Raw genomic sequence first — 25,730 nt, 5'->3', positions numbered from 1 at the left:
TCCTGAGCATCACATAAGAAACATTCACATAAGACATATTATTTGCGTACTTGAGTTGCTGTCTACATAGAGCATCACAAGTGTAAACCTTCTAAGGTTTCAGTTCAGAAGGCAGCCAAGCTTGGAAATCATATCTGTTATATACCTTAATGTAGCCATGTCATTTCTATGTCATCATACATTTCATAACAGTATTTCTCTCCCCTGTCTTATCATGATTAGTGGTCCTCTGTTCACTCAGACTACTCTACTCTGTTTTGTGCCAAAGCCGGGGGGGGGGGGGGGATAGGTTCAGACTCTTCTCTTCATGTTTATCCAGAAGTTTCTTTTAATAAATATTTGAATATGAACACGCTTTCAAATTCAGAGCCTTGGGACAAAATGATGCATCTGTGCCCCCCTTCTATGCCACAACCCCCTCCATATCCCCCTGCCCCTCACCACCCCCAACGCAACCTCCACTGATCCTCCAGGGCAAATTGTTTTATGCAACAGATGACACATAAATCTTCAGTGTTGGCCATGTTTACACAAGGGCTAATGAGCAGCAAATTTTGAATCTCGTCGCTCGTGAACATGCTTGCTGACATGTACTGTAACTTTTGGTACTTACGCTTGGCCCACCCCAGTGCCTTCTGGGACGTAGACCGTGTAGGTGGTGTTGGTAAACTGAGGGGGCCGGAAGCCGGCCAGTATGAAGACAGAGGCGTGCGGTCCCTTCCTGCCCTGAAAATCCACGGCCTGGAGGGTCAACGTGTACTCCTTACTAGGGGTCAGTGGTCGGCCTGTGGTCCTCACTTCTCCTGTGATTCGGTCAACCTCAAATGAATCCTCCCCACCTGTCACAAAAAAATTAAGATAATGTGATGAAGATTTTTGGCATGTCATTTTGGAGAAACTTTAGCGACGTGGCACTTTGTTATCACAACAAATAAAAAGAGCAAACGTTGTAAAGTTCGGCTAAAAGTGCAACGACATTACAAAGTCACAAAAGCCTCGGAGTGTTTTTAAACACATTAGGGGTGAGGAACCCTTCTGCCATCTGTGTGCGCGTGGGCAATAAACTCCCCTCCGTTGCTCCTTCAGGACAACATTGGGACAAGAACTCATTTTAACCGCTGTCCCCCTGAGCATGTCGATATTTGGGAGCCGAGGAAGAAGAGGTGGATGAAGATCACAGCTGCTGAGGCGGAGCTGATCTCCCAGCTGTACTCGCTCTGCCTCACTTTCTCGCAGCTGCTGGAACGCTCATGTGCTTTCAACAGAGCTTCTGATCCATTCTGTCCTTACCTGCCAAAGATCCACCCACTTGGAAAGGAAGGGATTGTCTCAGGGTGACAGGTATAACCACCAATCACAGTTCTTTTATTTGAACTCAACTTTTAAATCACTGTCTCGCAAAAAACTTAACAATCTTTCATAGATTTGATGTTATGAGTCTCGCAAACTGGCACAGGGTAATACCTGCTCAGGAACAAAACTAAAGTTCACCTAAAAACATTTTCAATTCAGAAATTCAGTCATCATGTATTCACACTCTTGTTATATAAAATCTGTATAACTCTTTAGTCTGTAGAACACAAACAATATTTTGAGAAATGTCTCCATACAATAGAAATCAATGGAGGCCTTTAAAGATTAGGTAACATACGCAGTTTCTGACAATCTCTTATTAATCTTGAGTGCCTATACAATAGTATTGCATACTTCGTATCTTCGAAAAGTATTTAGTTTGATCAAATTTACAAAAGACAGATACAGCTGTACGATTATTTCCATAAAAAGACGAGCTCCTGCAAGCATGCAGGGGCGTAACTACAGCACGAGCACACAATAATACATCATCGCATTATGCCTGCATAACTGTTGATTCACTATAAGTTTGTGTTTACATAATGCACATACACGCCGATTGCCAACAAAACACAGACATATGACTTAATTTGACTTACTGCATGCATTTCCGGCATCTTTTAGCGTTGGGACTGCTCCATTTATCAGTTTCAAAAGATCTCCAAATCCAGCGTTACAGTATATATACACCGTATATATAACATTCATCACTGAAATTCAGTGAGCAAACAAACACAGCTAAACTTGCCCCAGCCGAGTGAAGCGACATTGATTGGCGCGGAGGATTGAAACGTGGGTGTGCTCTTTCGCTCGCTGGATGACACCTGGGCGTGTTTTTCCAGGAGAATTGTCCAATAAGGGACTAAGAACCCTTGTTACGAAACAGGAATCAATATCTTTAAGAAAAAATCTCCAAATCTGTACGAACACAGGTAGAGTGAATCGAGCACAGAAATACTACGTCATACCTTCAACTTTTTTTTTTATTTGACCATGTTTAGCATGAGAAGCCAGCACGTTTAATAGTGTGAAGAAGTCAGAATGCATGAAATAGCATGTTTGCTTTAAGGCCCTTTCATACCACGCATGAAACTATAAAGCAAACTATACAATGAAGACTGAATTCTACATCCACATCAACGAATTACAATATAATGCATATTTTTAGCTCATGCACTGCAGTTTCACATTTTGAATATGCAAGCCCATACTTTTATCTTTTATCGAACATCAAAACATTTTCTTATAGTAACTGCAAAAATGTAATTCCTCTGTTTTATCACAACAACATGAAAAAACTTTATCTTTATAGATATCGTCCTTAGGGTCCTTAAAAACCACATAGTCCATGATAGATCTGTTTAGAAAATTTCTGAGATATTGCAAGAATAATAATATTGCCATCTTAAAAACAACAATGACACCACTGTCCTGTTTGTAAACTGAACTGCAATTTGTCTGCTTTATTATGTTATTTGTGGTACAGTATATAGAGTATATTTTAGTATTATTTAGTTTTTACTGCATCGACCAGGACCTAAATCTCTGATTTGTGCTTTATTATTATGCTGCCATGCTTCTAATTACAGATCTAGTATAGCTGACAATAAATTACACTCAAAAGAAGGGCAGACCAAAAAAGTGTGACTGATAAACACTACTCCAGATAGTGGCACATACTGCTGAAGTTTATAAACGTCTCATCGTAATATCACCGGAGATGGCATATTTATAGCAGAGTCTAAATCCTTATGGACCAGTGAAGTAATTTTGTAATGTCACAACATATCAAATGATGAATGACTTACCATTATGAGATGTTATGATGTTTCTGAAGATATCCTGGAGGTACAATAAAAGCTTAGCAATACACCTGTTCTAACCATCTCTTCGCACACACACACACACATTTACACAGATCACTCATACAGTAAAACCGATCAAAGCCGAATGATTAAAGCCCTTTTGGTCTGTTTGCTTCTAACTAATTTGATGTGTGACTCCCGGAGTCCTCTTGAGCGTAAAGCATATTTAAAATTTCTTTAACCTTTGTAGTGTCTGTGCACTTAATGAAATCGCTTCAACGGTTAGTGAATAACTATGAAAACAGCAAGAATCAGATTAGCAGTTTAGTGTTGTATGCAATTTCCATTATAATTTTAAACAATTGCCTGTGGCACAGACTTCAGTGCTAATCATTTTATTGCATTGGCAAAATAAAGGCGCGTGTACATCGTCCATTATGATCTTGTATGCATAAAAACTATTCCAAAGTTCTCTCAAGGGATATCAAATATCAAAAGTATTACAGCATACTGCTCTCAATATGTGCTTTAACTACTCAAGGGTTCAACTTGTGTTAAAATGTGTTAAAGTTGCTTTCTTATTACTACCATCCTTTTGCAAGACCTTGAGAAATCATTTTATAGTGGGCACTTTTTTGTCAAAAGCTGGTCTCTATCCTAAACAATGTAGTCTCAGCCTCAGATCATGCACACGGACCGTTGGCTAAATGTCTGATGCATAAAGCAAACTTTTCTGAAAACACTTCAGGACATTCAAAGTCGTCTGATCGAACGAAACGTGATTGGTTGCTTTGCCTGTCAGGCATATGGCCTATTGGGCGGGCCTTGGCCAAAGAAAGCGGCGAAAAGTTCCAGACCTTCAATTCAGTATGAAGGTCTGGCTACGCGAGACTATAAACAATGTGACACGTCAACTTTATTGATCATGAAATGAATGTTTGCGTGTTAGAGACAAGTCTAATTCCTGTACCGTCTAAACTAGGGCAGAGTTTTAACCGGCGGCCTGAAAGCATTGACAGTTTTCCAATGACATGATTGGCAGGAAGTTGCAGTATGACAGATGCTAAAAGGCTCTGCCCATTATACCCACCATCAACCAATAGAAAGTGAGCTGATCCCATCGAACCGTCGCCACTTCGGGCCACAAGCTTGTAAACCACAGAGCTGGGACCAGTGTCTGGACCGACAGCTGCGAGGTAGGGGTAGGGGAACATGGCCCACTGCAGATTTGAGAGGTTGGGAGGCATCAGAGTCAGTCTGCACAGGTACCATTCTTCACCTACAGAGGGAGAGAAAAGACAAAATATGTTGTGTTCATCTTCTCATAGACATTTGTGTTCTGAAACAGACAAACATAAAACTAAGAACAGTAGGTTTTTTCCTAATAATAAACTACTCTTCTGAATGACATTTATAATACTGTTAAAATCTCAGAAAACAAATAAAAACACATCTACCATGTGTACCATAGTGTTGTGCATACAGTATCTCAACACCAGCCAAAAGAGCTGGAGCAATACAGGAAGCCTTCAGCCACCCTGAGTTCAGTGGCGCCCCTCGTCTTCTGACTGTCATTCAGCCCGAGGACGCTAAACTACAATAGATAAATGACATTTCCGCTGAGCACGTCATCTCTGACGCTCCCCGTAGGTCCTGAGGAAGTCTGCTGTCAGATAGATGATCAGCTCCCTCAGACGGCCTCTGAACATCAGACGCAGAAAGAAAGGCCTTAACATAACAGAAATATCTTATTTTGGGGTGGAGGGTTGCGGATTGTTTTTTTTAAATCGCTGTTTGTTTGTCTCCAGACCCGGATAGTTGTTTTGACATCTCACGCAACAGTGAGACAAGAGCGAGCATGAGAAGAAACTTCACTTCTAAGCAGCCCGTCAAGAGGGAGCGGAGTACCGCTACCCTAACTTCCTGCCTTTTCATAGCCACGCTTTGGAGGATGTCAAGAGAGACTGATCCAGAGAGAAGCAAGGAAAAGACAAAAGAAGTGAGATAGCAAAAGAGATAGGGTTGGGGCATCAGTGAAAGTCTTGCGTTTTAGTTTCTACGTCTTTATGTCTCTGGAAGCGATAAAGAGAGCATGTCGAGCTTTGTTTCCGATTAAAAGTAATGCAGACTGTCAATAGGCAAAACCGTGTGGCTTTTCTCCCTGACCACACAATCCCCAGTGCAAATAAACCAACAGACCAACAAAAACCCCTCAGATGATGGCACATGTTAAAGTAAACTCAAAGTGACATAGTCTATGCAAATCCAAGCAAATTCTGTCAAAGTTGGTGTTGGTGTGACCAAATTCTGTGGTTGTCAGCTGGCCGCTGTGTGATTCTCTGACATTTGATGGTAATTCAGATAAATGATCAGTGGGCTACATGACTGAACCGAACATGATGTATGCTAAACACATGAATAAATGTATTTAGATGAGAGGACAAAGGCTTTAGCGGTGCTTACTAAACAGAATGGATATGTCTCACTGAATTACTTATGCAAGAAAAGATTATGTTGCTCTTAAAGTTTAAAGAAACAATTCTGGTAATGACAATGAACGTAAAAATTAAAACCATGATTATCTATAACATTCGGATTTTACACATTACACATAATATTGTAAATAGTCACTGCTTAAAGTTTTCCTTTAAACTTTCTACCTGCCTTATAATTTGAGTTAAAAGAGACAGTTCAGCCAAAACTCAAAATTCTGTCATCATTTACTCACCCTTTGGATTGTTCCAAGCCTTTATTAATATCTTTGTTCTGTTGAACACAAAGGGAGATATTTGGAATAATGTATACAGTCATATACAGGGTTTTTTGAGGGGGGTTATCCCTTTAGATGTAAACAATAATGCTCCAATGAACTGCAAATGTAATTATATTTACAGGAAATGTAAACTATGTTAAAATAGTGTAGTTTACTGTAGACCATTGTACTGGGCTCAAACGTACAGGGATTTTTGTTGCATGTGAAGCTGTAGCCGTGTTAAGATTTTTAGCCAAAAAAGGATTGACAGACAAGTCAAAAGGTCTGTGACTTCCTGTGGCGTGCTAGGGCAGATTGACACCTCAACCCACTTCAGTACTGTTTGTGAACTATATGGGGTTTCCCATATTTCTGTGCCTCTATACATCCACAGTCTCCACACGGACACACAGACCTCAGAAGTGACCTCACGTGAAGCTCTGCGTGCAGACCACCACTGGAGTGCCCTGAAAACCCAACAGATGTGGATCGAACCCCAGCAGCTAACACCCACACCTCAGAGGCTAATGGCTCACAGACTCAGTCAACAAACCTCCAGCCGGGACAGGGCAGTTCAAGGAACGCCTGAGGAATCCTGGTGAGGCTTCCAACAAAGGCTTCTCTACCCCACTCCTTCAAAACAGCTGTCACAGTATCGACACATCCTGAATAAAGATAAACATTCTTCAGATGGAAAGAATGAGAGAGAACTGGCTTTCAACAATAATGGAAACAACAAGGCCTTTTTGGATTGGAGGAATGAGGCATTGCTATACTTTCCAATGACTGGGCTTTTAAACAATATAGATACTCTTTCTCTTTATGTGAAAAAAACCCATAATGAAATCTTCACTCATCGATCTTTTGGCCTTTGCAGTTTGCGAATAAAGCTGAAAAAATTTGGTCCAGATGGCGGTATAGCAAAGCTTTGGATATAAAATTCTCTGTGTATAAATAGCTAGTGAATTTCATCTAAGTCCAGCCAATGCTCTGTACTCATTTGAATAAGGATTTCATGGATTGTTATGTTAAACATAAAGAAAAAAGAGGAAAAGAGGCAGAAATGGTGCTTGCAGTGTTTGTGTTGTTTTCCCCAAATTTGTTGCAATTTTGCGATTGGATACAACAAAAGCCTTGCAGACTGAAGAAAATTATATTCCACTCAAGGGGACTTTAATAGCCGTCAGCCGCATTGAACATGTGGAGCTTCTTCTTTTGTTAACATGTTTGTCTGAGGCATTGGAAAACGGGAAAAATAAACGCAAAGTGAAGAATCAATACTAAATCACCATCAACACACCAACGGCACAAAGAACTACGCATTCTAAACACACAATATTAAAACTTTATAAATGTAAAAAAATATGTGTCTTTCCAGTGATCCACTACATCTGGACAAAACCAATGACCCTAAGAGGAGGCCAACCACACATCTTCCATCACTTCCAGCGGCATCTCCCCAAAGCTCCCCCCCAGGTACTTCTCAACAGGACCTTCTAACCAGATGATCTGGAATTTCACACAAACACGCATTGTGAGCGTTGTGAAAAGTGAATGACAATGTAGGGTGAGTTGTCATGTTGACTGGGATGGTGCAGGTGTCTCCATGAGTCAAGTTTTCGCTTGGTAGGGAACGGTCAAGTCTCTGTGACATCCAAACAGCACGAAATTGCCACGTCTTTGCTGGTCCTGCAGTTTTGGCATCGCAGACTAAAAAGAGAGCTCTTTTCATGCTCAATTAAACACTCAGCGATGGATATCTCATTGTTGCTCTGATGACACGCTTTTCCAGGGGTGTAATTAAGTTTTCAAATCAGGGCCTTTGTCTTTCTCTCTTTCTCAATCAACCTCGCTTTTGAACTGCACATTGAAATTTCTCAACATGTTTTAAAATAACTCCTAGATATAGCAAATAAAACATTCTTTTAAACATTCTTTTGTGTTCCGGTTACTTTCTTATTCTTTCACAGCGTAGAAAATTGAATGTATTTCTCAGAATCTGTTTACAGTGGAGATTCACCGATATATTGGCCAATAATCGGTCTCAGTTGATAAGAGAGATTTTCCCTCTATCGGCCGATAGTTTAAAAACAGCAGATGATCAGGGCCGATAAATCCTGTCAATCAAGAGGACAGGAAAATGCAATGAATTTGTGCATGAATGAATAACACGAATAACATTCAGAAAGAAATATCAATTTAATCTTCAGAATCTGTATTGGCGGATATCACTCTGAATAATCGGCTATCGGTATCGGTGGAGATATTTAGTAGTTAGTATGTGCATCTCTTGTTCAAAGTAGTATACAGTACAATACTAAAACCTAAAGAAATGCACTTCCTGATAATTCGCTCTTATAGGTGTTGGTGACAGAGACAGAGATGAAGGTGAGTGACATGGATCAACTGAACAGACTAGCTCACTAAACCTGACACACACAAACATACACACAAAGAGATACAGAATGGCTGTTAATGTAGGTGCATACTAATCTGTAGGCAGTGACAGAGGGCAGTGTGTAAAACAGATAGGGCATTATGGAAGTATTCTGTGTGGGGGTGTATCAGCCGTGTCAAAGCAAAACGAATGCTAATTAATAATCTCACATTGTAGCCCAATCTTAAAGTCATAACATACAGACTGAAAACTCTATACCTAAATGTAATCCACGATCACACTTATTTATTACCCTAGTAAAAAAACTCCTGAAATGTCCTCACTAGTTAACTTTTAATGTTTCACTATATTACTCAAATATTTGTATTTGACCCACAGAGCTGTAGGCAAAACACACAGATCTGGCTGGCATCTTCAAAACACAGATGCCAATTTGATTTTCAAGCCTATTTATAAATAGGCTGTGACCCATAGTGCCAAAAGCAACACTCAAGCCCTTAAAAGTGGTTTACGCTGTGTTTTTAATGATCACTCCTCCGCTCTCGTTTAGACACAGTTGTTCGAAAAAAAAGATGCAGTTAACACACACACATTTCTGGTTTAGTATCTCCGTGGGGACAGTTAATAGTCGTGATGATTTTTATTCTGTAAAAACTGTATATTCTATCCCCTAAACCTTAAGATCCTAGAAAATCTTTTGCATTTTTAGATTTAAATTTTAGATTTAAAGCGATTTATACGCTTTTTTGACCATGGGGACCTAAATTTCGGTGCCCATGGTGACAAGAGTCCCCACGTGTTGGTGTGCATTCAGGTTTAGGTCCCCATTGCGATAAACAAGGCCACATACACACACACTTACACACATCATGCACATTCACAAAGTTTCCTGCAGGTTAATTAAGCCCATTTTTCACTGCTGATGAGAGCATGCAGAGAGAGAGAGAGAGAGAGAGAGAGAGAGAGAGAGAGGGAGAGAGGGAGAGAGAGAGAGAGAGAGAGATGGGGAACCTAAAACATATAATTATGTTTCCTCTGTTCTGTTGATTTCAAACCAACATCTGTGTGGGATGTTCTTGCACACACACACAGTCCTTGTCTCCTGCAAACAAATGCAACTGCTCTCTTCTCTTCGATGCTATATCAAAGCGTGGCATGTTGTATATTTCATACACTGTCATCTAAAATACAAGCAATACTACACCTGGGAAAAAAGAAAACAGACTTTCAAAACGAGAGCGCAGTAGAGCTGTTACACAGAGGACAGAAACCACTCAGATAAATACAACAACACAGCTAAGAGATAGATCCTCCATCTTAGTGATGTGTTTTCTCTCTCGCGCTTCGCTTCTCTCTCTCTCTCTCTCTCTCTCTCTCTCTCTCTCTCTTCTCCTCTTGCTGTTTATTTCCTTTTCATTTCAGCGGCAGAGCTCTGATTGAAAGTCCTGAGGCTGTTTGTGGACACACTGTGAAATACAGCAGAAGCGGCCGTGCACGGACACACAACATTACGCTAAGCCACAAACACACAGAAGAACACATAGACGCTGCCCTACAATCGATTGTCCTTTCTGTGGAACATTAGGTTGTAAAACCCTTTTTAGTTATAATTACATCCAATGTTTTTAAGTCTGGCTGGAGCAAATCCAGCTAAAACCAGTTTGATGTCAACGTGAAATTAAAATTGATTTCACTTTCCTTATTCACATGCCTGGTCATCAATTAATCTGTGCACGCTTTCTAACCCAAAACTGTATGTTATAATAGTCTTTCTTAAAATGCTAATATTTACTTCTGTCTATCAAAAGAAATTCTGATGATGTCATAAAGGTTTCAACCACTAGACTTGAGAAGCATGTTCAACCAACTGAAGGTATGTTTGTGTATTTATATATACATATACACGTAGCCTATCCATATACTATATAAACACATACACAAATGTATTAAATATATAGAGGTATGTTTGTGTATTTATATATACATATACACCGCACCTATCCATATATTATATGAACACAAACATTAATCTTGAAATCAATGAATCGCAATTTATCGATTTGTCATATATATGTATATGTATTTACACACCCGCACCATACGCACACACATGCACATACACACACACACACTATCTATCATACATGTAATGTCTATGACTTTCGTTTTTCTAAAATCTGATATAGGGCCATATATGAACAAAAACTTATGGCCAATATGCAATTCTAAAATCTCTAAATTCTCTACAACTTGCTTTGCAACAATGCAAAATTGTGAGCCAAATTTACATCGGTTAATCTGATATGACCTGGTTTATCCATCGTAGTACTGAACTGCAGAAGATTAGAGTTCATATAGCTCGGAAATTTTAGAATTGAAAGGTTGTCTGACCTTAGCAAAAAAATATATATATGAAAGACAGAAAAAAGGCTTTGAAACTGTCACATAAATCAAGGTCTCTCTGCCCACTGGTGGGTGAATCAGACCCACTACTCAGCACAACACAGTAACTCAATTAGAGGCTCTGTGTGTGTGTGCGTGTGCGTGTGTGTGTGTGTGAGGCTCGGGCTGCTGAGTCCTAAGGTGAGATAATGGCCGTGATCAGCACCATCTCAGCCCTCTCAAAGGAAGGCTGCCAATGACACTTTCAAAAAACTCTCTCTTTCACTCTCCTGGATGGAGTGAAGCTGTTACTGTATATCAAAGGGCGTCTCATTAGCTCTGATCTGCTTCAACTCAGAGCTGGAGTCATTAAAGGGCGAGAGAATGGCTCAGTGTTTCCTTTTCTCTTGTCACCTTCCACCACACCGTGGTATAAACGGGCAGTGAAAATCTAAAACTTGTGATACAAGTTCATATCATTTTTGGTGAGGTAACAGTTCAGTACCACTGTACAAATAATTATGACTACATCAACATTTAGGCATTTGGCATACGCTTTTATCCAAAGCGACTTACATTGCATTATCCTATACATTTTACATAGGTATCTGCAATCCCCTGGGATCGAACCCACAGCCTTGCGTTGTTGACGCAATGCTCTTACCAATGACTAAGCAAACCAAAAATTTTATGTAAATCCACACAGCATTTTCATGTGTATTTAAAGAGTTTGAGTAGATTTGGCCAGATATTATTTTAAAAGGTCTCATTTTCTGATTTTATTTGTCTCAAAGTGTCTTTCCCACACATTGCCGTTACAGCTTGGATGGAAATCTGAGGAGCTCCGTGGATCTGTGAGACCCCTGATCCAGGATCCATCTTTCCACTCTGCCTCATACTGTGAGGAATTAAATCGATCGGATGGGTTGTGAGGTGGACAAACTCCAAGCAGATCTTTCCCTTTGAAGCCGCCACCGAAACTCAGAAACTCAATTACCTTGGTGGAATCCAACAGGCTTTGTTGAAGAGCGGACCATGGGAAACGAAATTGATGTCAGAAGTACGTCAGGATCCATACCACCTCTGAAATCCCCACGCTTTTCTGTCTCAATACAACTAACATTTCAGCGTTATTCTGTTCTAGGTGCTCTTTCGGTTACTTCAATAGAATGGACTGCACTGTTTAGCTGTGACCATGTGGGAAAAGTCACACAAAATGAGTCAATCTGTTCAGTACAAAGGCAGACTGTGCCCTGTTACTGCTGGGGTTAAGCAAGCCAAACGTCTTTCTCTATCTTTTTGACAATGCAAGATAAGCTCTACATGATTCCTGAAAAAGGCTATCCCATAGTAAGGTCTCATAGAACATGATTGACGTCATATTAAAGGGATTGTTCAACCCCCCAAAAAATGTCGGTCATCATTTATTCACCTTCATATCTTTCAAAACCTGTATGGAACACAAAATATTTTGAGAAATGTTTCCATGTCTCCTGTGTGCATAAAATGAAAGTCAATGGGCTCGAATGTTGTTTGATTACTATCGTTCTTCAAAATATCTTCTTTTGTGTTCTGCAGAAGAAAGTTAGGTTTAGAATGAGATGAAAGAATTGATATTTTGGGGTAAACTATCCCTTTTCTGTATCATATTTGTACTCTCACGGAACTGATATGTCAAAATAAGCTCATTCCTGCATGCCTATAGTCTGTCTTATTTTGATTATTTCTTTCTTCTAACATTCAAGACAAAACGGAGACTAAATTTTAAACTGAAGTGACTCTTGCTTTATTCGTCTTATCTGTATCTGTTTTAATTTCTTCTCAAAACATGTAAAGCACTTTACATAAAACATGACCCCATATAAATCAATGTGTTCAGGGAGCTTCATTCTTTTTTCGTAATGTGAGACAGTTGTGGAGAAGGGAACAGCTCGACTTAAACAATAAACGTCAAAGATAAAGTGAGAGAGAGGACAAGAAAAAACAGATCACAGTGAGCTTAATATTCCAAACCGCCGTCTAAAACTACCTCACAGAAAGACATATGAAAAACAGAGACAGAGATTTGACGTTATCGTATAGTAGTCCCCATTTTTCACATCACGCCCTTAGGATACAGTCTCAATTATTCAACAGTCCTCACATTTACAATAACGGGTCCCTGTATGAAGAATATTTTCGATGTGGTTTTCATCATCAAGCTAACGTCTTCGATCCACATTTCATAAGCTCTGAGGAAATAGACCAATCTGAGACATGGAAACTGTCATTTCAATTATGAATATCTGAGAACCTTTGTTCGGCATTAAAAAATAAAACTCTGAAATATTGATGTGGGGGCTCATATCGTATTTATGTTTTATGCCAGGAAATTTCTTTTAAAAAGACACAATCAAAGGTGCTAAGTTGCAGTGTGTATAAGTGGTTTCAAAATGTAGATATTAGATCGACAAAGACAGCAGAACTGCTTAAAATAACATCTATCTGCTGTGTTTTGGACCATTTGGATTATTGGCCAGCTGCAGGTTGACATACAGTCTGCATGAGAGTTTGACTCTTTCTTCTGTGGAAAACGAAAGAAGATATTTTGATGGCGCCAATGTTGTTTGGATACCAACATTCTTCGAAATATCTTCCTTTGTGTTAAGCAGAAGAAAGTCATGCAGGTCTAAAATGACATTAGAGTAAATAATGACAGAACTTAATTTCATTTGGTGAACAATCCCTTTAAAAAAAAGTCCTCAATAATAATGTAAAGGGTCAAGAGAACGTTGTTGCTATTGCACCCTGTTGCAAGTAATGCTCCTCCATTGAGTTACTGGAAAATCATGAGCAGACTGACCGTTTCTTAGTCTCTGTCCCCATCCAAACATCTCTGTCTGTCTCTCCATCTGTCAGTCCATCGTTCACCGCATTGACAGGAGTCTTATCCAGGCAGAGCTTCATAAACTTACAGCTGCGCCTTCGTCCGTTAGTTTCAGACTAAAGCTCATTAACGGCTCCACGTTCTGCCGTGTTTAACACAGGCCGTACACAAAGCGTCCTGCGCAAACACATGCAAATGCATGTTAAGTCATGCAAATGAGGAGCATAATTGCTGTTCTTTGTCAAAATGTGCATCTCTAAACTCAGCCTCTCCACAGACAACAGGAGAAGAGAGAGAGCGTGAGAGAAAGAGATTTGGTTTTCGTTATTCATTAGTGTATCATATGTCAGGCTAGATTTATGATGCTCCGAAAGGATAATAACAAACAAACTGGATCTCTCTGCCACTTACGCGTAATGTACAACGACAATAAAAGCACAACGTGCAGGGCATATGACTTGCATCAATACATCATTTCATTTTGAATCAAGCAATAAAGACAGATAATTACCTCAAGTTCTTCATTCTTCCCAGAAACCAAAATAAGGGCTTTAAGCTCCGCTCATTTCCTCAAGTCTAAATGTGCTTGTGTTCATTGTAAACCTCTTTTGAGAAGGAATGAAAAAGTGGGGTGTTGGAACAGGTCGAGGTACGCTGGTCTGCGTGAGTCGAACCCTGAAACGCTTCTAGCCATTCATTCGGCCCCTGGAGTCTCCGCGGGGGACCGCTGAGCTCCACCGCCAAGATTCCCGTGTCCCATTCAGGTGAAATGCCCCCTCCACCGCCACATTTTCCACTCAAGTGGTTCTGTGAAGAAGAGCTGGATGGGACCCGGGCAGACCCGCTGGGCTGGCCCACAAAAACCAGACACACATGGGCACATGAATGCCAATGTTTTCAAACATGAGGAGATGAAGAGAAATCAGAACCGCCTGTGTTTGGGGGACATGAAAGACGAGGTGCTTACAGCTGTGGCGCAAATTAGGTTCAGGGTCACCCCTTCCTCTCAGGCCATCTCACTGGGAGACTACCCACAGTACCTCTTGACAAAACACACACACAAAAACACACAACACGGCTCAGTGCGCAGTTGAATCCGCACCCTGGCGGAGCAAAGATATGGCTCGCCGATCAAAGCGGAAGATTTGTTCCTTTGTTTGTATAAATGGCCACCAAAATCGTCTATGTAAAAAACGCTAAGCTGTTTGTGGGTTTAGGGAGGGCTAGTGATTTCAAAAAGACTGAATGGGAAATATTTACGAAGGAAAACCAAACAATGACTGTGAGAATCTGTAAATCTGTCCTAATCTTTCTCGGCTTGTGTCCTGCCAGGAGAAAATAACTATGAATGCAAAATTTTTACGTTTGTCTTATTCCTTCCCTGTCGTGTCACACTCTCTCTCTCTCATCGAGTACGAACAGTTAGACTTCAAGGTAGGAGTCTATGGAGACAGAAAAGGATTAGATGCTGGTGTTGGGTTCTCACCCTGGGATCTAACGGGAGATTAAGGAAGCCTCCACCGATAGTCTATCTACCCCGCCAGCTCTTCTCCGCTCCCCATGCCTCCTCTCCGCTGTTTCCCTGTTTCTTCTTTTTTAACATTCCGCTCAGATATCTGACAGAGCTTTATGAAATTCAAGTTGTGGTGAGGCTCCAATCGAAAGCCAGAGTCTCCCTCGCTTGTTTAAAGGATCTCACTGCTGGAAGGTAGCTTGATAAGAGCCATCCACTCACACCAACTCTCCAATCGAATTTCCAGTGATAAAGTTGTTTACCTCACTACTCTGCTCGCTTTTACTCTCACGTTCCGACTGAAGCTGTCTAGCCTGTGAAATTCTGAGGTGCTACAGGGAAACCGGTTGTGATTGAAAGCAAAGGCTTTAGAAAGTTGTCTGGATTGTCTAAAACGATAAAGATGGTGCTGAAAATCCCCCCGAAGAGAATGGATGTATTACAGCGGTCATATGGAATTCAGTAGAGGAGAGAAGCAAAGACCTGTGATTTCTGTGGAAAAACAAGTAGACAGCTCACATCCACACAGCATCATTGTTGCTGAGTGAAGTACAAAAAAGTCTTTCCATTCTGTCAGATGCAGTCTCCTTCACTGACCGTTTCAAACCTGCCCGTCTCTTGATAAGAGTCAACATGAAATCATAATGAAATGTTTTTAATATTGCCAGTTTCATCGGAGGCAAGTGCCTTGTCCAAAGTTAATTAGGTCTGTGTTATATAACAATTAATTTTATAATAAATGTATATGAATATTTATTGTATATGAATTGAATAAAATTTAATTAAAACTACTCAACAGTTATAGATTCTTTGCGGTGATCCACCGGAAGTTAAGTCAGGGCTACATAACGTTTACACATTGAGTCCCTTTACATTTAATGAGCCATATTGTTTCTGTGGTAGCACTAAACGCTAAAACTGCTCTACAGAGCGCATTTCGTAAACACATTATAAAAACGTGACGACATCTTTATTCTGTGTCAGCCACCGTAGTGCTTCGAAAGGGAAGGGGTGGAGTGAGCCATTGGTTGCAATTCGCAACCTCACATGCCTTTAAATTTCATACACTGGACCGTTAAACACCTAAGTATGACAAATATGCCAGTAAATAAGCATCTTATTTGCAATTAAACCTTTAGAATCAATGCATTAACACCTAGAGTCATTATCACGGCGTGACAGGAACATAAACGTGGGTGAGGAGTCCATTACAGTGTGTAATCTATCCAGAACCTGCTGCTATGTCGTGAGATCGATCTCATCCAGCTCATGAATATGACTCACACACGTACACAAAACCTACATACACGATTAGCACAGATTACAAAAATTACTCATGACCATATGAGTCACATTTCTGAAACATCTCAAACAGGCTCGCTGATTTCACTTCAACAGTTGACTTGAAATATAGGGAAATATGGATACAAAGAGAAAATATATAATTTTTCAATGTTTAATATGACAGCTGGGTACTTTCAGTAAACTTGGAATGTTTGGAAATAGCTTTTGTGGAAATGCACATTGACAAATTATTCAGCATTCAACAGCTTCTGAATCATATTGAATTTTTAAAGCAACGTTGTGTGTTGATTCAGCGTTAAGGACAAATTTTCTGCGTTTTATCCAGGCCAGGCTTATTGTACCTATTTGCAATGAGCCGGTGCTGCTTTTACAAGTATCAACTGATTGATAAACAAATATTCAACACACTAAACTCATATCTCTCACAGTCTTGTTTTTATTCACATCACATTCAATTTGTAATCTAGACCATAGTTTCCACTATGTTGCAAGCTAATCAAGTGCAGGTGGTAGATCCTTTTCCTATCTAGCAAATTAACTTTGGAACAGTCTTCCACGCACTGTCCGGGAGGCAGTTTAACACTTCCAATAACAACTGATGTATTTGTTGCATCAAAGAGTGCGGAACAGTACTCTACTCTCAGCCAGTCTTGTCTCATTGTTCCAAGGTTAACAGAGCGGGCAGGTTCATGCCCAGACCTGACAAAAGCTGAGATTAATAAAGAAGGACGTGGAGACTCCAAATATCAGCTGCTATTAGATAATTAATGGTAATCAAAAATCTAAAAATCTTTTATTTTGCACTGTCGAGCTTGTGCAGAGGCTGCAGCTTTTGCCAGAACTGGAATCCCCTGGTTAGGCCTGGTTTCTCTCAGAGTTTTTTTTTCCTCCAATGGAGTTTTGTGTTCCTCGCCACCATTTGCATACTGTTTTGCACTGTTTGCCTGGCCGGGGGAGCTGCTAGAATTCTAAAGTTTGATTTAATTAACACTGGATATAGGAATTTATAGTCTGTTTATTATTTGACCATTGTTACAAGCCTGATTCTACGTCATAGAGATGCACCAATTATTTCTAATCTCCAACGATACTGCTTTATTTAAAGTTATTTAAAATAATATCTGCTGATACCGTTTCTAAAGAGTCCATTAATATTCTTTAACTTTCCGCGTGTTTTTATTTCATATAATTACTATTAATATTGAACATCAAACTGGTGATGTTTCTTAAAAAAAATTCTAGATGTAGCACAAATGCATTGCATTTCCTTATCGTCTTTTGATTGGCAGAATATATTGGATCGGTCGATAATGTGAAAAACTGCTTTTGTAACTGATACCGATTATCTTCCGATATATAAGTGCATCTCTACTAAATTTGTTTGCTTAAACAAAATAGAACAGCTAAAGTCAATGAAACTTCATGTATTTGCTTATTGTTATAATAATGAACGCATTAGGCCTTCAACTTTTGCAGGAGAAAAACTTCATTTAACAAGGGGAGCGAGAGAGCAGCGTGTTATTTATCTTCATTCTACAGAGAGCTGGATTAGTTAGGATTGATGTGCGTTTGCCTTCGGGAGTACTGGCAGCACAACAAGCTTTGAATAATAGCGAAAACCAGCAGTGAGAGCGAGTGATTCACCAGTCCGTGTGTCGAGGATGTAATGTTTCTTTGCTAACTGAAGGGAAAGCTTCCACTTCAGCCTGGGGTCCGGGTCTGGCCTGAGGAGCATTTCAGAAGCACCCACTGGGCTTGCATCAGCCACTTTCGCCCCGCGGACCGGCTCTGATGAGCTAACTCTGCTCGGCGCTCTCTCTTCCTCTCGCTGCTTATTTATCACACAATATGGTGATTGGCAAGTGTGCTCTGCACCGTCTGCCTTTGTTTCCTTTCATTAAACACACTCAGTCTGCTTTTTCAGTGGTTGGTGGGTTCAGTAATGAATACGGCAAGTGTTTCTCTGCCGTGATTGCAGGAGGGATCAATAGCGCTTCGAAAATGTAAAGCAGAGAGAGAAAAAGAGAGAGAATGCAAACACCTCAAATATACATCATTCGATTTATCAAAGCAAATACACATAGCATTTCTATCATTGATATTTACGCTTTTAGGATAACAAATCCGGTCCTTCAAAGTTTATATTTTAAAACGCCTCTAAGGTTTATTTCTCTATAACTGAATGGTTATGAGTGCTTATAGGTTTATCGTTCACATTATGTAGTGTTAAGTATTAACAATTCAGCATTTCCTTGTCATTTATTCTTTACATATACTGCTGTTCAATAGTTTGGGATCACTTGAGTGAAAGTTTCTCTTGACCTTCCAGATCTTGTCCCGAAGGCATATGGCTAAATCTCTAAAATCAGTTTTGTAGACCAAATATATAACCGTGCCAACATATTCGTTCTTTATATAACAAAATAGACTTTGATGACTTTGACAAATACGAGACCAGCATAGATGGGTAATTCAATACTCTTTAAATCTCAGTGAGACCTCATGCTAACATCATTCTCATAGCTATATTTGTGTTAGTCCATGGTTTTGATAAATTTACTATGACTTTAAAATAAAAAAAAATGTGAAAGTGTGTAGGTGACCCTAAACAGCTTAAAGGAAGTATGACAGTAATGGTTCCCCAATATATTTCACAGAATACCATTATACCACCATGAGACATGGTCTATAAAACATAGAATTAACTTTTCTCTGTTTAGACTGCTAACATGTCTTTTCTTATCATTTTTCTGCTTAGGCGATGACTAGAATTGCTTTTGTTTCCTCTAATGCAGCTATCTGTCTCATTCGCTGATCCACCAATTAAGGCGAAGACCCTCTGATCCGGCTATTACCGCATGAAACAATTAGTCAGCGCCCAGAAACAATTCAGGTGAGGATTGAACTTGCCTGCACAGCTACAAAGTAGAAACAAGGTCTTTAATTCTTTTAATTAAACTGAGGGCAAAACCTTTTTCGTGTTCCTGTTATCGATATTGACTCGAAACACCATCAGCATATTCTGCCACTGACGCTGAGATTTCATAGGCTACAGATAATGACCAAGAGGAAGAAGAAACTAGTACTAGAGATGGTGAGAGAAAAAAACAGATCGGGAGTTAAAGTGACCTGCTGCTCTCCAGTTCAGCTGATAGTTCAAGGGGCAGAAAGAGACAGAGGGTAGTTACGGTGTATTGGCGTCATTCTTCTGCCCTCATGGCTTGGGTTTGCCCCTGAGCAGGACAGGAGAAGAAAGGTGAAGGGTTTATGCTGCTCCTGTCAGTCTGAGGAGCCTGCTCAGACAGAGCGGACGTCTCATCCCCCAGTCATGGATGTTAACCCTCAGCTTCACGCCTGTTTCTCACCTAAAGAATGAGTGACAACTAGGGGCGAATGGCTGTCTGCGTCTCTTCCGAGAACCTCAATGATGCTTGAGATAAAGACAGGAGAATGGAGGGAAACTATAATGGGATGCTGTTCAGTTATAACATAATAAAGTTATAGTTCACACAAAAATAAACATTCTGTCATCATTTATTCACCCTTATGTCGTTTCAAACCTGTTTGAATTTCTTTCTTTCGCAGAACACAAGATATTTGAAAGAACCCATTTACTTGCATTGGTTTTGTGTCCATATAATATAAGTGAATGGATGACGGTGCTGTTAGGTTACCAAGTTTTTTCCAAATATCTTCTTTTGTGTTCTGCTGAAGAAAGTCGTTTACAATGATACGAGTGCGAGTAAATGATAAGTCAATTTGAGTTTTTGGGTGAACTATCACTTTAATAGTTAAATACAAGCTGGGAAAAAATCCAATGGACAAATGGTAGTAAAATTAATCAAATATTATGAAAAAGAATAATCCTAATGATTTCCAGAAAAATACAACAGTCCATAGAGCCAGAAGTGCCCATGGAAACCGTAAAAAGGCAGAGTCTGTTTGGCAATCTTTAAACCAGATGAATCAAGGCACACAAACAGAAATAAATCAGCTTCATCTGCTCATTTTAATAATTTATCAAAAGTGCAGAAAAGCCCTGTTTTTTAATGACCTTACATGTTACGGGCACACATGTAATCCGTAAAGGCAAACACTTACGTTGCCATCTGCTGATGCTCCAGACCAGCTGCGTGGCACACTGACGGGTAAGATATTTTCAAAGCAGATCCCAGAGGTGCCAACCTCACCCAGGCAAACCGGATTATATAGATGTGATTGGATTTGCTCTCATCCTGTTGAAGCACCATCAACGCACCCCTTAAAGGAACCCCAGATTAAATTCATCTCTACTCAAATTAGACAATGTTTTCATCTAATGCCTTCCTGCTTGTTCGATTTTTCCTGCTAGAATATATTAAAATGATTATCTCACTACGTGCCTTCTCTGTTTGTTTACTGATGTTCCGCCGCTCGATATTATTTGGTTTCACACGCATCAATGTCTGAAACAGACAAGAATAGATTAGAATCGTCTGTCCTGATTTCATTCAATAGTTTCACTCGCAGATGGCTTTTTTCTTTAGCTGAGCGTTGCTGAGAAGATCAATTTAACAGTCACTTGGAGAAATATTTTATCTAATTTAAAGCAGAATGAAGGACCATGCCTGTCTATGCTTATTGATGTAAGCATAAAGTAAGAGGTAAGGCTAAAAGTTGCTTGCGCATGTTACTTTTGTAATATGTATTGAATATATATATATTTTTATATTTATTACATATTTAATATTTAGGCTTTTTGAATATAAAATGTATTCATTCAATATTTATTAAGTTTGATATAAAATGTTATTAAATAAAATCTCTAAAAGTCCCACCCCTAAATGATTAAAAAAAAACATGATTGATCACTTTCCAAATCAATCAGGCATTTTTTCTAAGTGGGCTGTTCTTGACAAGTTGAAGTTGCAAAATGCATCAGACTTTAAAGGAGCAACATGGGGGGTTTTAGCGCCATCTGGGAGTAAAGTTGTGAATTCCAACCAACAGCTATCTCTACTTGTCCTCCTCCCTTTCGGAGCACTTCTGTGGGCGACACAGGAGTAAGATGTCATCACGTTTTAGCTTCTTTGCCAAAGGAGATCACGTATTTTCAAAATTGTAGAGCAGATTGTCCACATGGCGAATTCCATCTAAGGGGACCCGTGGTGTATGTAGATAGAAATAGCTCATTCTAACGAAATAAAAACATAACGCTTCATTGTGTAAGGTCTTTAAGCACCTCTGAAGACGTAGTAATGTACGGTATATTATATTGCATTTATGTCACTAAATCCTCCAAAAAATGACACACTGCACCTTTAAGCTGCAGTCTGGTTAAACAACACTACACACTCCATCAGAGAAAGTCAAGCGTTAAAGAGAAGGGGGGCAAAAAAGAGAGAATACTAGGACGGTTGCCCATAATGAGACATGGCCGTTAACCTGATTACTATTATCAGCAATAAGACTAATTATTTCCTCTATCTCTTAAACATACTAAGTTAATCCTGTTACAAGGACTGGTATCTCAGGCCTGTGTTTAATTGGCACTGGAAGAAGGTTGGGGTGGGGGTGTCTTACCAAACAGCATCTGTAATTATTTGGGACAGCATTTGTTTATTTGCCCCCCCACCCTAGAGCAGACAGCGGAAGAGCGTAAGCTGCTTTCCTCCCTAATTTTCTGTATTAAATCAATTAAACATGCAATCATTAATCCCAGCGTTTCAATGACACATGCTGCCGTGGATAACAGGGGTTGCTGACTTTTGCTAGGCATGTTTGTAGAGGAGAGAGACAACAGTTTTTGTTTGTTTTTGCTGCTTTTCATAACAGTACACTCTTAAAAAGGGGGATTGAAAGGTTCTTTACAGCGCTAAAAAATGTTGCGTTGGATCACACATGGACAAACCCAACTGTTGAGTTAACTCTGAAAATGTGTATATTTGACCCAACACTGGGTTGCCATAAATGAACATTTTGTAGATTCTGCATGCCATGTTCTTAAACCATTTGGGAATTCTTCCAATAGGAAGATTTTCTTACTTTCATTTAACCTAAAAGATCAAATTAAAGGAAAACATTAAGCCAAAATGGTTCTTCTATGGCATTGCTAAGCAAATTTATTTTCAAAGTGCATAGAAGTGTACCAGGGAATTGACATTAAATAATAAAACTGATTTGGGACACTAAAATACAGTTCAGGCGCACTTTTGACTACCATTGTAATTTTCCTTCTATTATAGTCAATGGGGGGAAAATATGTCTGGTTACAAGCATTCTTCCAAAAATCTTTCTCTATGTTCATCAGAACAAATACATTTATACAGATTTGGAATAACTCGAGGGTGAGTACATGATGACAGAATTTTTATTTTTGGGTGAAGTATCCCTTGAATTGCTCATGTCATTGATATAAGTGCCAACGATGCCCAACAATGCTGTCTTGATGGATAGCTCATTACGTTTTGGAACAGAACCAGAAAGAGCTCGTCAGGCTTGTTTGTTTATCCAAATCGCTGTAGCGATGAACCTCCTTTGGTTTTCTCATGGGATCAGTCCACTGACCACACTCACTACTGTGCAAGAACTCTAAACCAAACATCCAACACCACAGCACACCTGGCTTTAACTTCCTGACACACACACATTTTGTCTTCACCCCCAGGGCACGGCCCTAGTCCTGATCTCTCTTTGTTCGTTGACCGCTCTCAGATAACAAACACTGATTTAAATGGACTTTGAAAATTAGACCGATGCTCTCTAATAAAGTTCACATGGTTGTTAAAGTCCCCCAGTGGGACGCAGGCGGCAACTGTCTGCCTACGAATGATGTGAGTTTAAGAGGATTGGATCAGGCACACGTCTTGGACTTTGCCTTTGACTCTGTGATCTTAAAGCAGAAGCCCAGCTGTATATCTGTACGCATGAGCTTAAGAGAGAGGTTAATGCTATCCAACGGTGCACCTTCCGACGCATCTGTTTCGATTTTATTTCACGTCTGTTGCAAGTTTGGGGGATTTCTGATTGACTGCTGTCCTAAATCTGTCCGTTGAAGATAGATGGATGATCTTCCTTTAAAATAAGAATCTAAAAACATAAGCAATGTCTTCCTCTTTTTAAGGCGGAATGCTGGAGGGTTTCTGTTTCTCTGTTCATATTGAAGTTTCAGTTTAAGTAAACCTTTGTAAAAAATACTGTCCGCTTGCCAGATTGGGGAAATTGGGTTGTACTTCAACTTTATGCACTTAAAAAATAAACAGAATGCACTGCGACAAGAAAACGGAAAATGTAAAAAAAATTCACCGGACAGCTTGATATATTGTGCGAAACTCTCCACAGTTTTCATCAATAAAACCTTAATATTTATGTTAATATATATAAACATTTAAATAGAGCAAGAAATATATACAATTCTTGATTAATATAGTTATGTTATTAAGAAAACATTATAACATATATATATAAATATATACAAATGTATTTAGTAATTTATTTTAAATAAATACATTATTTTAATCAATTTATTATTTTAATAATTTTAAATAATGTTAATATTATCTTTTTAGATCTACCGGGCTCTAGGTTAATGGTTAGGATATCAAATTATAAAATAAACAGAGTAAAAAACAGTCCCCATAAAAAAGAACTAAAAACGTGTCCTCTGTGTGTAAATAGGCTTGTGTAAAAAAATGTTGGTGTGCTTGCATTGTCACAACAACAAATATTTTAAATCTGAGAATCAGATTGGGTAGACAGGAGGCACATAATAGCCAGAGGACATCTGACCTCTAACACTCTCTGTCTCTCTGTTTCTTTTCTGCCCTAACTCTAGTGTGTGCACAGGCCCTGCAGTGCATCATAGGAGATGGCATGAACAGCACGGAAGCCAATAGTCTGTTAGGCCTTAATGATTGTGTATGTGTAAAAAAGAGAGCTGCAAGTGTGACCGTGGTATTCTGCAAGCTCTGCCTCGGTGTGTGCAGTCTCTCCAAGCAGCACAGCGACCACGCCAGCTGGCTTCAAGTTCAGAGCGTGTGGAAGACTCCAGACGCCTCTATAGTGAGAGATAAGCCACAGCTCCAGGGAAAGAAGGAGAGAAGGGGCCCTCCATCACCCCCATAAAACACACACACCAACACATACTTCAAAAATGCATTGAGTTACTCATGCCCTCAGACAATAACTGTGCCAAACACACCAGCCTAACATGAACTGTGCTTTCTTGCCCTTAGCGACTGAGCTAAACACACACACACTAGTTGTAAACTGGGGCAAGGGTCTGGAAGTAGGGAAGGACAGTCATTTGAGCCCCATGTGAAAAATGAATCACTGTAAGACGAATGGTCATAAATGTGGGCTTGTCTCTCTGAACAGAGCATTTTGCTTGATCAAAGCCTCTTCCGGTGTCCTGTCCACTGATTAGACGGACGACACATAGATCAGATGTGCCCCACACATTCCCATGCAGTGAAGAGAACAGTGCCCATCCACACTTACACCCACGTGGGTTCCAAAAGTATTTTTTACATTCATTTACACAAGAAAAGAAAAAATCTTCAATAAAAAAGTTACAAGATGTAACCCATACCATCCACCTACAAGATGAATCACATTGCATGAATATTGCAAACTTTGATATGAAGTAAAAAAGTATTTGAAAACCTGCTAAAAAGATTGTGTATTTAAAGTTGGTTGAGATAGAGTTTGACTCGATTACGTCAATCGCAATGATCTTCACTGCTCGGCACATTTGTGTGGCTTTCAAAGCATCAAGGAAAAGTTGATTCTTGTTTCTTAATGAAATTACCTTTGCGTCTATATGCGACAATATTTATGAAAAGTAAATAATAGGTTACTTAAATGTATCTTTATGTGGGTTGTCATTGTTATGATCGTGGCGGAGAACCCAAGTGCAGGCAGACACGGGGATGAAGGGGTTAACACAGACTTTAATAACAAAACAAACACCCAACGATGGGGTAAACACTAACAAAACTAAGATACAAAATTGAAAACAAAGACTTCCCGCAAGGGGGGCAAAAATAAAGTAAGAATAATTAAACAAGGAACTTGCCAAACTGCATACCGTGACCAAGAACGTGACCAAGAACGTGACCAAGAACGTGACCAAGAACGTGACCAAGAACGTGACCAAGAACGTGACCAAGAACGTGACCAAGAACGTGACCAAGAACGTGACCAAGAACGTGACCAAGAACGTGACCAAGAACGTGACCAAGAACGTGACCAAGAACGTGACCAAGAACGTGACCAAGAACGTGACCAAGAACGTGACCAAGAACGTGACCAAGAACGTGACCAAGAACGTGACCAAGAACGTGACCAAGAACGTGACCAAGAACGTGACCAAGAAC

At 39.7% G+C, this 25,730-nt stretch overlaps 1 protein-coding gene across 1 annotated transcript in view; it reads right to left on the bottom strand.

Annotated features, from left to right (window-relative positions):
• The window catches only part of LOC306901384 (neural-cadherin), a 91,426-nt gene that overhangs the window by 44,420 nt on the left and 21,276 nt on the right, over positions 1–25,730 (bottom strand). The window contains exons 2-3 of the mRNA XM_079469072.1: positions 4,249–4,437; positions 614–839 (exon numbers count right to left, since the gene is read on the bottom strand). Of these exons, the coding sequence (XP_079325198.1) occupies positions 614–839; positions 4,249–4,437 (415 nt within the window). The remainder of the gene's footprint in view (positions 1–613; positions 840–4,248; positions 4,438–25,730) is intronic.

Source organism: Barbatula barbatula (genome assembly GCF_947034865.1).
Source record: "Barbatula barbatula genome assembly, chromosome: 12".
Classification (NCBI taxonomy): Eukaryota; Metazoa; Chordata; class Actinopteri; order Cypriniformes; family Nemacheilidae; genus Barbatula; species Barbatula barbatula.
This window is presented reverse-complemented; position numbering and strand designations above follow the sequence as displayed.